Genomic DNA, 12,014 nt, shown 5'->3' with positions numbered 1-12,014 from the left:
ACTTACAGAGAGAGAGAGTCTGTAAGAAGCTCTTAAGGGGTCAGTCTTCCACAGGAAGAAAGGCTGCAAATGGGAGGGTGTGTTCTGAAACACTCTACAGAACCATGTTTGATGACACACTGACAAGAACAAAAGCATGCAATTACTTTGCCACACTATGTGGATCATTTGTTAAGTGCACGCACTTTCAACAACTACTGTAGCTACAAAATACAACTTCCAAGTGCCAATCAATAACCTTACTGAAACCACTTTGGCAGATGTTAAAATAGAAATTACTTTAAACTTAGAAACCTAGACGTTAAAATGTATGAAACATCATTTATGTGTCATTCATACGTCACATCCAAGGAAGATGAACAGAAAAATACCTTCCCATTTTACAGACAAAGACTGGTTTTATCTGCTTTCAAGAACTAAAAGAAGGATTAAAAAAAAGAAGAAATGTTTCAGTTTTGATGCTGTTTTCTTGCACTGGTGATTCTAATTCTGTGTCCTCCAGTGCATCCCTGCTTGTTATCCTTGATTTACCAATTAAGCTGTCCACACTTTTTATGGCAGTAATTATGGGCCTTTCATCAGCCAGCTGTCTGCTTCTATAGACATTATCTGTCTACCTTGGATATGAATTGTGTTGATTCATCTGAATTTACAGCTCAATGCAACTGGTGGGTTTGAATTTGAAGGGTGATTAAAATCCGAGGCAGCACAAAAAGGCCACACTTCTGACTAATATCAACTGAGATGATGGACAGACAAAAGAAAATGAAATGTACTCGATGAGACTCCTTTGGTCAAAATTTGAAGAAAAAAATCACTATGTTGAATTATCTTTTTTGTTTTCTACACCACTCAATCACTTGATTGATCTGATTCATTAACCAGTGAAGTTACAACAGAAATAATGATTTTTCCAGTACTCTGTATTTCAAAAAAGACCATGTTTTGACAAGTCAAGATGCATAAGCTAGTCAATACAAGATCCACATGTAGAACACATGTTTTTGCAATAGTAGTTTCTTCCATTGTCCACTACAACACGATCACTTCAGGAGAGGTGATTTTTAATGACTGTAGCTGAAACTAAACATGGTATGCTTAGTATGGTATTAAAGCCAATTCTAAGCATTTTAGCTGATTATGGCAACAACATGTTGTCAATCAGGTCTTTTATTTGTTCAGTGGCTGTTAGGGCTTGCCAATCTTCCACTTACTTAATTTTAGGTTTTAGGCCGACAGGCATTTCATCTTTGATGGTTTTCTGTGAGTTAATTAGTTAGTGCCCTTTTGGCACGAAAAGTGAAGTAAAAAAAGCTAATCAGTGCTATGCCCCATAACCCTTACGCGAGGTTTGATTCAAATTAATTCTTGACTTTTTGAGATATCCTCCTAACACACAAACACAAAGGTGGGAAGAAAAATAACACACAAAATAAAACATAAAACTGTAACACAGAAAATACTACATGCTGAAATGAAAGAATTAACTTAGAAAGATGTTGTTTGTGACAGCATGGAACATTGGCAAATAATGAGAATCTTTTTTTTTAATCATGTTGTAACTTGATTTTTGTAATGTGCTTCATGTGACAATTCTGTCAAAAATTAACGAGGACTTTGTTAGTCGCTACCTTGATGATTCCTCTGATGTGCATCTTGGCGATCATCTCGGCGGTGTAGAGAAACATGAGCAGCGTGTCCAGCGTGAATGTGACATACTGCAGCGGAGGGTAATGCTCAAATGTCTTGGGGGTGTTCATACACACAGAGATGACACTGATGATAGCACAGGCTCGCAGCAGAGTGTGCACCCACTGGAGAAGAACGAGAACAGGTTCCATAATATTTTGCTATATTTTTAATACAAATTTACAAGAGAAATACAGAAATAGAGATGACAGAGCAGGACACTCACTGGTTTGTTGATCCAGAAGATGTCAGCGCTGTCTGCGAGGGTCTCATCTGGCCCAAAGTCGGTCATGGGCTGGGCCTCGACCCGTGAGCTCTGTTTCCTCTTCAGCATGCTGGGGCTTGCCGTGCTATACAGAGAGTGGATCTGACAGAGAGAGGGAGGCAGACCACACAGTGACCAAAGCTAAATGAGCAACAGGAGAACACCCTGGCTGCATCCAAGTCTGGGCAGTGGTACTACCACTTTTTGTAACTCCATGGCCACATTAACAGTAACTGACATTAAAAATATCAGTAGACTTCTCAAATAAGAAATAACGGTACAACACTTAGGTGTACCAATACGTGAATAGACTGTAAAATGACTTTTCCATTTATTTCTGATGTGTTATAGATTAAATTGTGCATCAATAGTGGCTTCTGGATCTAACATATAGCATTAATCTTAAGTATACTGTGATGTGTTTTCTGCAAAGTAAACCACCCTGACTTGAATTGCCAGAAAAGAAAAGGGGTGTGTTCTTTAAAATTCAACGTGTTGCATTGTTGAATGGCCACCGTGATACACAACGTAGCACACATGGAACACAGGACGAGTGTATTCACATTGGAACAGCTCCAGTAACTTACCATTTGACAAAATCATACATGGTCTTCATCATATTGAACACCAAGGCGCCAGCAGATTAAGCTGTACAACCTACAGTACAATGTGAGGAAGTGCGAGTCGGTGTTACCTGTGCATGTCCATGTTTGTGTGTGTGTTCGTGTGCATGTGTGTATGCTGGAAAAGAAAAGTGTACAGGCCGTTTCAACATAAGAACACAAGAAGAAATGACTCTGAATGGAGACAAAGCGCACATACCAAAGGGAAAAGTAAAGCTGAAATTGCTCCAGCACTGCACATAACATGCGATCAGGCATACCCTGTAAATAACACACAACAGTTAGTCAACATCATGGCTTATATGGTGTACAGTACACTACCCACATCTACAGTACGCTCATAGAGACAGGAATGCCCACCACGTCTGACATCAAGGCATATATGCGACACACTCTGTGAGTGAGTGAGTGACTGAGGTGTTGTGAAAGAAGAAGATGGGGTGGAGGAGGACCAGGGGACTCACTGTGAGGCTCCTCATTGGTGCGTTCATCCCCAGGTCACAGAGGGGTGGAGAGACCAACCAGAGAGAGAGACTAGAGATGTAAAAAGGAGAAAGTCCTAAAGGCCTGGAGGTCCTGCGGCTGGTAGCAGTCATAAGAGCAGTAAAGAGGAGTGAGAGGGCACATTCACGAGTACAGAGAGGTGCAGCTTCAGAACATGTATCTATAAAATAATTAAAGGGTTAGTTCACCTAAATTACATGAAACACACACTGGTTATCAGTTTTAATAAGGACTATTGTTATGGTGGAAAGTTCTCATGAAAACTGTTGCCACTTTTTATTCAGTCAAGCAGCACAACCATATTAACCCGTTTTGGGATGGTAGCATAAATCTCAGAGATGGATATTTCAAAACCTTAGGAAATAAATCCAAGACTATCTGCATGGTTAGATACTAGAGGTATAGTTTTTTGTAATTTGGGTGAACCAATCCTTTACGCAAGACAGCATTGAAATATTGTTAAAATAATGCTGAGGTAGTCAGGGTATCACCATGATGATGACGGTAAATTATAGATTCAATTTGTTGATTGCTCTCCTCACTTTAGTACCATTAACATAAAAATAAAAAGGCAGAGCAGAAGAAAAAGTGTTTTGTGAATAAAACAACATTCCCTTAACTGACAGTACGAATAGAATAAAGAATCTTTGAGAAAAAGTTCCAACTTGAACAAAGCTGAATAGTGCAAAAACTTTTTACATAAGTAACAAAGATTAAAAATCTAAGCATGAGAAGGATACAAAGGACAGTAATGCAGATAGAACAATGTAACCATATCACCCTTGTTTCTTTTTATGCTCTTGCCAAGAAAAGAAACTGTCCATCCTATAAACCCCATGTAGTTAGAAGCAATTTCCAAGTGTAATTGCTACACTTAACATATGCAGATGGAGACGTGAGGAAGAGTGAAAACAAAATTACAGGGTCTAACTGCTATTATGTGGGAGTATAGGTGGCAAAGACTGCAATTACTTTCCCATTTGGAGAGAGGACATGTTCCTCACGGGCAGGATGCGATCACTGGGCAGATTAATTGTACTGTCACTGTGGGTATTTGTTGGATTCTGCACTGAACTTTGTTTGCTGAAGTTTTATTCATGACGGATCTTAATTGCAACAGACTAGAAAAAGTTTGATAGCAAATTTGTACATGTCTTTGATTCTCCACCACGGCTTAAAGCGGAATTCAAATTATCTATTCATACAAAGTGGTTTAAAATAGCTGGGCTTTATCCAAATTTAGGAAAAAATTCAAAGTTTGCCCAAGGTAATGGTGCACTCACATGACACTTAAGGAGGAGAAGAGGATTTCATTTAAAGCTGCACTCATCTATATTTTGACATAAAAATAGATCAAATGAGTTACTGTAATGTGAAGTGTCACTCATAATGACAATCACATTGTTATCGTCCAACTGCAGTTGCCCTCTACTGAGTTTTTTAGTGTCTTTTTGTTTGTTGTTTTGGCTTTAAAGCCTGCAAACTCTGCTCTCTTTGACCTTGTTTCCGACAGCAGCAGGCAGATCTTTTCAGAAAAAAAACTGATAAACCCATTGTATGCTACATGCCTAGCACCGAGCTTGAGGCAGACAAAGTTAGCAACTAGCTGATGAACACAGATAGCATTTAGCAGCTATAGAGCAAGATATTTCCTTCAGGAATTGGTGCAGACCAAGACAGAGGTAAAAAAAGGGAAGTGAATATTGGGATTATATTCATCAGGTGGCCAGAATCACAACTCCAAATGAATGCAGATACTGCTCATTGTCTGCTGAGTATGTAACTAGGCAACTGTTTGCTAACACATTCGCCATTATCCACTACTGTATGTTCACCAGCTAGTCACTTACTGGTCTGATTCCTGTTTGGTGCTGGGCAGATAGCGTACAGTGGGTTTTTAGAGAGTTTTTTGTTGAAAACAGCTGCCTATTAGATCTGGAAAATACACTAATGAGAGCAGTGAGAGTGAATCAGAGCAGTAAAGTTGCAGGCTGTAAAACCAAAACAAGGAGCTGAAGGACCAAAACACTTCACTGAACAGAGGGGAACTGTAGAGCTGGGTGATAATTGTTTGTGAGTTTGTCACTATGTACGATACCTTTTCCATTATAAATAGTAATCTTATCCATTGTTTCAAAAATGATTAGAGCACCTTTAAAAGAAAAATTAACAGACTCTATCATATCCTCACATTATAACAATGTACTGTATACTGATGTTGAGGAATATAAAAAAATCTTAATATTTGATTTTATCCATATCACACAGCCATGAAAAAGTATACAAAAAAGAAATCAAATCACTGTCAGATTTCATAAATCTGATACCTTCTGTGGTATATACTGTACTACACATATTCATCACTAGAATTATCATTGCTTAATTATGCTTGTTTCATTTCCATGTCAGAATTTCATCAAACAGCTTGTAACAATTACAAAGTGCCATTCTTCCAGTTCTGTTTGCAGCATTTTAAAGACTGGTCAGTTGTCCGTGATATAAGCAAATTTCAGAAAGATTTTCTGATTGAAAGTTAGTATCGACACAACCTTGAAAAACAAATCAATCTTCGTGTTTTAAGGACAAAGTACACCTGAAGCAGTTAAGATGTGAGTAAAGGCCCTACTATGGCTGTCCCACTGTGGCCTCGCAGTTTTTTATGGGCAACTGTAAAACACTAAAACCATTTTGAGAAACTGTCCACCTGCTCTATCAGTCACAAAAAGCCGTCCACAACTGGATGTCAATCCAGAAATGCTTATCCATATTGATATTGCAAGCTGAGTGCATGACATCGACGGAACCAAGGTTACTATGGAAACGGATGAGAGCTAAGGTGCTACACTGAGCAAAAACAAGCTATGAACACAACACCTATACAGAAATGTGGGCAAGAGTAGGTCCTAAAAGAAGCTAATGTGATATTTAGCAACCAGGCCACGTGACAGTGTTGCAAATACACGACAATATTTGATCAAGGCCTACTCCGGAGGATGAGAATTTTTACCACTTCCTGGAGAACCCACAAGCTAGCGAAGCAGCAGCAGCAGCAGCAGCAGTCGCATCATTACCGCTCAACAGAGGTCCAGTTAAATACACCACGGCTGCAGTGTCAGAGTTAGAAAAATACTGAATGACTTACGAGAGGTGGGTTTCCCTTATCTACCGTGTCTCGTCCTGTCCATGACATCAGCTGTTTTCCGGATGTGTTGGGATCGTGTGGGGAGAGTGCGGGAGCGCGCGCAGGTTGCAATCACATCAACAGCACCAGCTCGTGAAGCAGCGGAGGCGCGCAGCTCATCTCCATGGTAACAGTTGAACGTCTCTCAAGTTGCTGCATCACAGCCTCTGTCTCCCAAATACTTCATTGCCTTGATTGTTTTCACTTGGTTTAGTACTGTAAATTGTGTCAGACCACCTCGATTTATTTTTCCTCTCTCATTTTTTCTCTCTCTCTCACTCTTCATATCAGTGTCCTTATTAATGAGTATTAATCTGTAAATTGCATGGATCAGCATTCTTTTTTCTGTTTTTTGTTTGTTAATCTTTTGTAATTATTGACTTTATTGTTTGTTTTGCTGGAAACAAAGGCAAGTACAAAGCATTAACTTTTTATGCATGCCTTGATCCCTATAAATTATTATTATTATTATTATTATTATTATTGTTGTGGTGGTGGTGGTGGTGGTGGTGATGATGATGATGATGATGATGATGATGATGATGATGATGATTATTATTATTATTATTATTATTATTATTATTATTATTGTTATTATTTTACTTCTGAGTACTACTACTGAGTACCATGGACCTCCAGCACATCACCTGCCCAGCGTCTGCATCAATGGAATGAACTAGTGGCACTCTTCAATACATCTCTGAGCAGCGTCTTTGATCTTCAAGCCCCTATCAAGATGCGTGAGGCCAATTTTTCCCGCTCTACTCCCTCATTCACTCATGACCTGCAGAAAATAAAAACATTTGGACCTGTCCTGGAACAACTCTTCAGACGCTCTGGGCTCGCTGTCCATCAACTGGCCCTCCGTGAACATCAAAGGAGTTACTTAAAGTCTCCTAAATATGTTCGGTCACAGCTCTATTCCAACCTAATTAATAGCAATCCTGACAACCTAAAGCATCTTTTTTCCACCATAAATAATCTCCTGAAGCCACAATCATCTTCCCCAACTGAGGCTACAGAGGCGTGATGTAACAGCTTCGTTGACTTTTTCAGAGCCAAGGTCAACAACATCCGCTATCTGATGTCCAGCTCTTCCTCTCTGCTTCCTCCTGTCAGCGACCCTCTATCTGGGAGTGCGCCATCACTATTTTACTGGTGTCAGACAGAACCACTTTGAGGAAATCCACAGGAAGATGAAACCCTGTACTTGTGCCCTGGACCCCATTCCCACAGCTCTGCAAAATTCATACATTTCCACTCTCAGCCCCCTGATCACCCAAACTGTCAAACTCTCCCTTCAAACTGGTAGTGTCCCATCTGCCCTCAAGGTCGCAGTCATACACCCCCTTCATAAGAGGCCCAACCTGGAGCTACAGACATCCAGCTACAGACCTATCTCCAACCTCTGTTACCTGTCCAAGGTGTTGGAGAAGGTGGTTGCTTCTGAGCTTCAGGATAATCTTAAACACAACAAACTATTTCAATTTCAGTCAGATTTTCAGTAAGCACACAGCACTGAAACAGCTCTGATCAGGGTTGTGAATGACCTACTGATGGCAGCTGGTCCCCTGCTCTCATGATTCTCTTTGACCTGAGTGCTGCATTTGACACTGTGGATAACACTGTCCTCTTAGAGTGCCTCCACACCACCATTGGACTGTCAGACTCTGCACTTAAGTGGTTGTATGTCTCACTGGGAGGATGCAGGTCTAGATCACTCCCTGTCACCTGTGGTGTTCCACAAGGATTGGTTCTCAGTCCCATCCTGTTTACCCTCTACATGCTCCCCCATGGACATGTCATCAGCAGATTTGGGATATCTTTTTATTGCTATGGTGGTTATATACAGCTGCACATGCCCCAAGCCCTTCTGCAGCCATGTCACCCCTCAATACCTGTCTTAAAGAGCTGAAGGCCTGGATGAGCACAAATTTCCTCCAGTTAAACAGCAGCAAAACTGAAGCTCTCCTTACTGGCGCTCCACACCAGATTTAGTCATCCCCATACCTCATCTTACCTTTGACAGCCAGGACATCCCCCTTTCCTCCTCAGTCAATAATTTGGGTGTTAGGTTCAACCCTCAGCTGACTTTTGATGACCACATAAGACATCTATGCAAAACCTCTTTCTAGCATCTCAAAAATATCTCTAATCTCCATCCCAGATACAGAGAAACTTGTCCATGCCTTTATCTCCTCAAGACTGGACTACTGCAATGCACTCTTCACAGGGATCCCTGGCAGAAGCATCCAGAAGCTCCAGTGCATTCAGAACAGCACTGTCAGGATCCTGATGAGAGTGTGAAAACATGAACACATAACACCAATTCTGTTTTCATTGCACTGGCTCCCTGTCCCCTCAGGGTTGACTACAAAGTCCTGCCACTCACATAGAAATCCATGAACGGAAATGCACCTCCCTACCTACAGGAACGGATCATACCACAAACCTCCGCCTGCACCCTCACATCTGCCAGCAGCTTGTTCCTTTGGGCCTCCAGTACTAAGCTCTACACCATGGGGGATCGAGCCTTCTGCTCTGCTGCACCAGGCTTGTGGAACAGCCTGCCTAACCATCTGAGGGCAGCACATACCCTAGTCTCTTTTAAAAAAGGCCTAAAAATCTTTCTTTTCAGGAAAGCTTTTTCATCTTAACTCTGAACTCTTTCTACTATTTTCTTTATGTTGTGTGCTCTATGTTATTAATACTGCAGCAATGTGTGTTTGTGTGTGTGTGTGTGTGTGTGTGTGTGTGTTTAAAAGTGTTTTTACATGTGCATTATTTGTTTGTTGATGAGCCTTGTCAAAGAAGAATTTGTGAAGTTATTATTACTACTACTACTGAGTACTACTGAGTACTTCTGAGTACTAATACTGAGTACTACTATATACTACTGACTGAGTACTACTACTGAGTACTACTGAGTACTACTGAGTACTACAACTATTATTGTTCCCATAAATTATTGAGTCGAGTACAGTGCTGTCAGGTCAACTCAGAGCAGTGTAGAGTTCCTGTGGGATAAAAGGTGCAAGTTGAAAGTTCCACTTCAGCTTGCTGTGTATAGTTAGCTGCTCATTTACCTGGCCTTGTATCAAACAGTTTAAATACTGCCAGAGTCTATATGTAATATCCTACCTTGTTTTATGTTGAGGGGCTGAAAAACATGAAATCAATTCTGAGTGTACATGATTCAAAGATGAGTTTGGACATGGCCAAACCAAAAGCATACATGAAAAAGATAAGAAATACAAACTTTTAAATAACATGGGGAGAATCAGTATGTATTAATTGTATAACAACATTTCTACATTTATGGAAATTATATGGGAAAAAACTGTCTTTGTGACAAGAACTTTCGAGAAAAACATTTCAAGTTTAAACATGTTATTTGCCCTGTTCAGTTCAAATGTATGGAAGCCTATATGGGACTATATTAAAATGATAATGTAAATTGAAAATGAAAATGTAATTCCACAATAACATTATTATTTTCCACATATGTATGAGTTATTTGAGTAACAATTAAAATGAAAGAAAATTAAATTTGCATTTTCATTTTCACATACTTTACATATGCGTTCTATGACCATATAAAAATGAAAATGGAATAGGTATTTGACATTTAATTTTCAAAGTCGTACCCCGCTGTATAGTAGACAATATTCAAATGTTAATTCAAAGTAACCTGATTTCCCATTTATGCAATCAATATTTAAGTCACAATTAAAATTAAAATGCAATTCTAATAATTCGAAAAGGAAAATGTAAACCTTTTACATTTCATTTTCATTCAGACAAACTAATGTGGCAATTGTTAGAGATCATCTGTGAGACCAACATTTATCTTCCAAAAGGAATTATATCATATATCCTATATCTCATCTGGCCAGTGGCTCCAAACTATTACAGCAAATTTCCGAATAGGCATTATAGGCATATTATCCACTAAACAGCTGGTTAAGTCTTTGAAAATGAAATGTCAAATGTCGTTTTCTTTTTAATTTTCAAATTGTTAGAAAATAGCATTTTCATTTTCATTTTGACACCAAAAGAGGTTGGTGACATGTAAATATAAATGCAATAGACTGCTGTTTCGCTCACCACATTTGAATACTGTCCACGGTACAGGAAGTTGAGCCTTTGAAAATGAGATGTCAAATGCTGTTTTCATTTTCATTTTCAAATTTTTAGAAATTTGCATTTTAAATTAATTTAATTAACTCATATTTAATTTTAATTAAATATTGCTTGCATAAATGGGAAATTATGTTACATTGTTTATATTGCATTTTAATTTTCAAATTTGAATTAATCTTTGATTATTGTCCACTGCACAGCAGGGTGTGACTATGAAAATTAAATGTCAAACAGCTTTTCCATTACGAGTATGTGCAAAGGAAAATGCAAATTGAATTAGTGTATTTTCATTTAAATTTTTATTCAGATCACACATACATATGTGTAAAATTATAATGCTATCATGAAATTACATTTTCATTTTCAAGTTTACATTATCATTTAAATATAGTCCCTTGTAGGCTTCCATACCATGAATCAACACTGTAGAGGATAGTGAAAATCAATGATAGTGCAATGTGGGATCATATTAGCATTGTTATACTTTTATTACTTAAGAATTTATCTTAAACGAATTACTGGGGTCTTTGTCCTGTGAGACAATTCTTTTATTGAATAAAGCATGTGGAGGTTGCTTCAAATGTCTTTTTTTCATTTATATTGTCCCAAGTTAATAATGCACCATACCGGTAGGTGATGTTTGCATAGTGGTACTACAGTACTATTTAAGCATCCCAGAAAGCCCAATTAGTTGTCATGCACACAATCTAGGATGCATCTGCTGTAATGCTATTAATTACACCTGTGCTTTCTAGGCTATGATATGTCAAAATATCTGCTGTGAAAAAGGTAAAACAAGCGCAACTTCAGTACTCTGCCTAAACTTACAAAATGTCTCATTCATTGCTTATGGGCAAGAGCAAACAAAAGTATGATGCATGTAATTCCATTGACTCCACCACTAATTTACAAACCAGCTTGGTTGGTCCAAATTGGATGGTAGTGTCTTGACTGTCATTGAATGTCAGTCTTTTGAGACTTACCTGAATTGAATTTGTACATTCAACTTTGTTTGAAATTATATTAGATCTATTAGATCAGACTCAAAATGTGTTTCATTATTCCTGCAGTATTGTTTTGAGAACTCTTGATTCTCCATTGTTTGTTGTTGTTACATATTAGCCTATTTCACAGCAGATATTTTAACTTGTCATAGTAGGAAAAGCACAGGTGTTACCAATAATATTAACAACAACGCTGTTCCATTCAAGTGTTCTAGTATTACAGTGAGCCAGCATACACTACCAGGACCCTGAAACTTAAGCAGATAGATTATTATTTACACCTGTGCTTTTCCTACTGTGACATGTCAAAATGTCCTCCATGAAAAAGGCCTATTAGGGTAAGGTATTGATTTTGTTTCTTGTTTATTATTAACATTAAAAGGAAAGAAACAACTACTCCACCATAGAGAGATCATCTGGTAAAGGAAGGAAAAAAACTGAAACAAAAAATTTAAAAAAAACAGTCTGCTTCTAATTACATCTCAAACTGGTGACTTTTCATTTTGGCAGTTTTCCCCACTCCAGCTCTTGCCCAAGACTGTCTGAGAGTCAAGACTAATCAAAGGCACTTGTATAGAGAAGACTGTTGGCCTCTGAAGGGATTG

General features: G+C 38.6%; 1 protein-coding gene across 4 annotated transcripts in view; it reads right to left on the bottom strand.

Annotated features, from left to right (window-relative positions):
- Positions 1–6,367, bottom strand: part of nalcn (sodium leak channel, non-selective) — a 78,845-nt gene extending 72,478 nt beyond the window's left edge. The window contains exons 1-5 of one of the 4 annotated variants that reach the window (XM_044366081.1): positions 6,224–6,327; positions 3,042–3,159; positions 2,777–2,838; positions 1,916–2,056; positions 1,632–1,814 (exon numbers count right to left, since the gene is read on the bottom strand). In XM_044366081.1, coding sequence (XP_044222016.1) covers positions 1,632–1,814; positions 1,916–2,056; positions 2,777–2,818 — 366 coding nt within the window. In that variant the 5' untranslated portion in view covers positions 2,819–2,838; positions 3,042–3,159; positions 6,224–6,327. Of the gene's footprint in view, positions 1–1,631; positions 1,815–1,915; positions 2,057–2,776; positions 2,839–3,041; positions 3,160–6,223 lie in introns of all 4 variants that reach the window. The other 3 variants (XM_044366082.1, XM_044366083.1, XM_044366080.1) reach the window with 3 other exon arrangements.
- Positions 6,368–12,014: the final 5,647 nt, after the last annotated feature.

Source organism: Thunnus albacares, chromosome 11 (genome assembly GCF_914725855.1).
Source record: "Thunnus albacares chromosome 11, fThuAlb1.1, whole genome shotgun sequence".
NCBI classification, from domain to species: Eukaryota; Metazoa; Chordata; class Actinopteri; order Scombriformes; family Scombridae; genus Thunnus; species Thunnus albacares.
The sequence above is the reverse complement of the archived record's forward strand: the minus strand, read 5'-3'. Positions and strand labels throughout refer to the sequence as shown.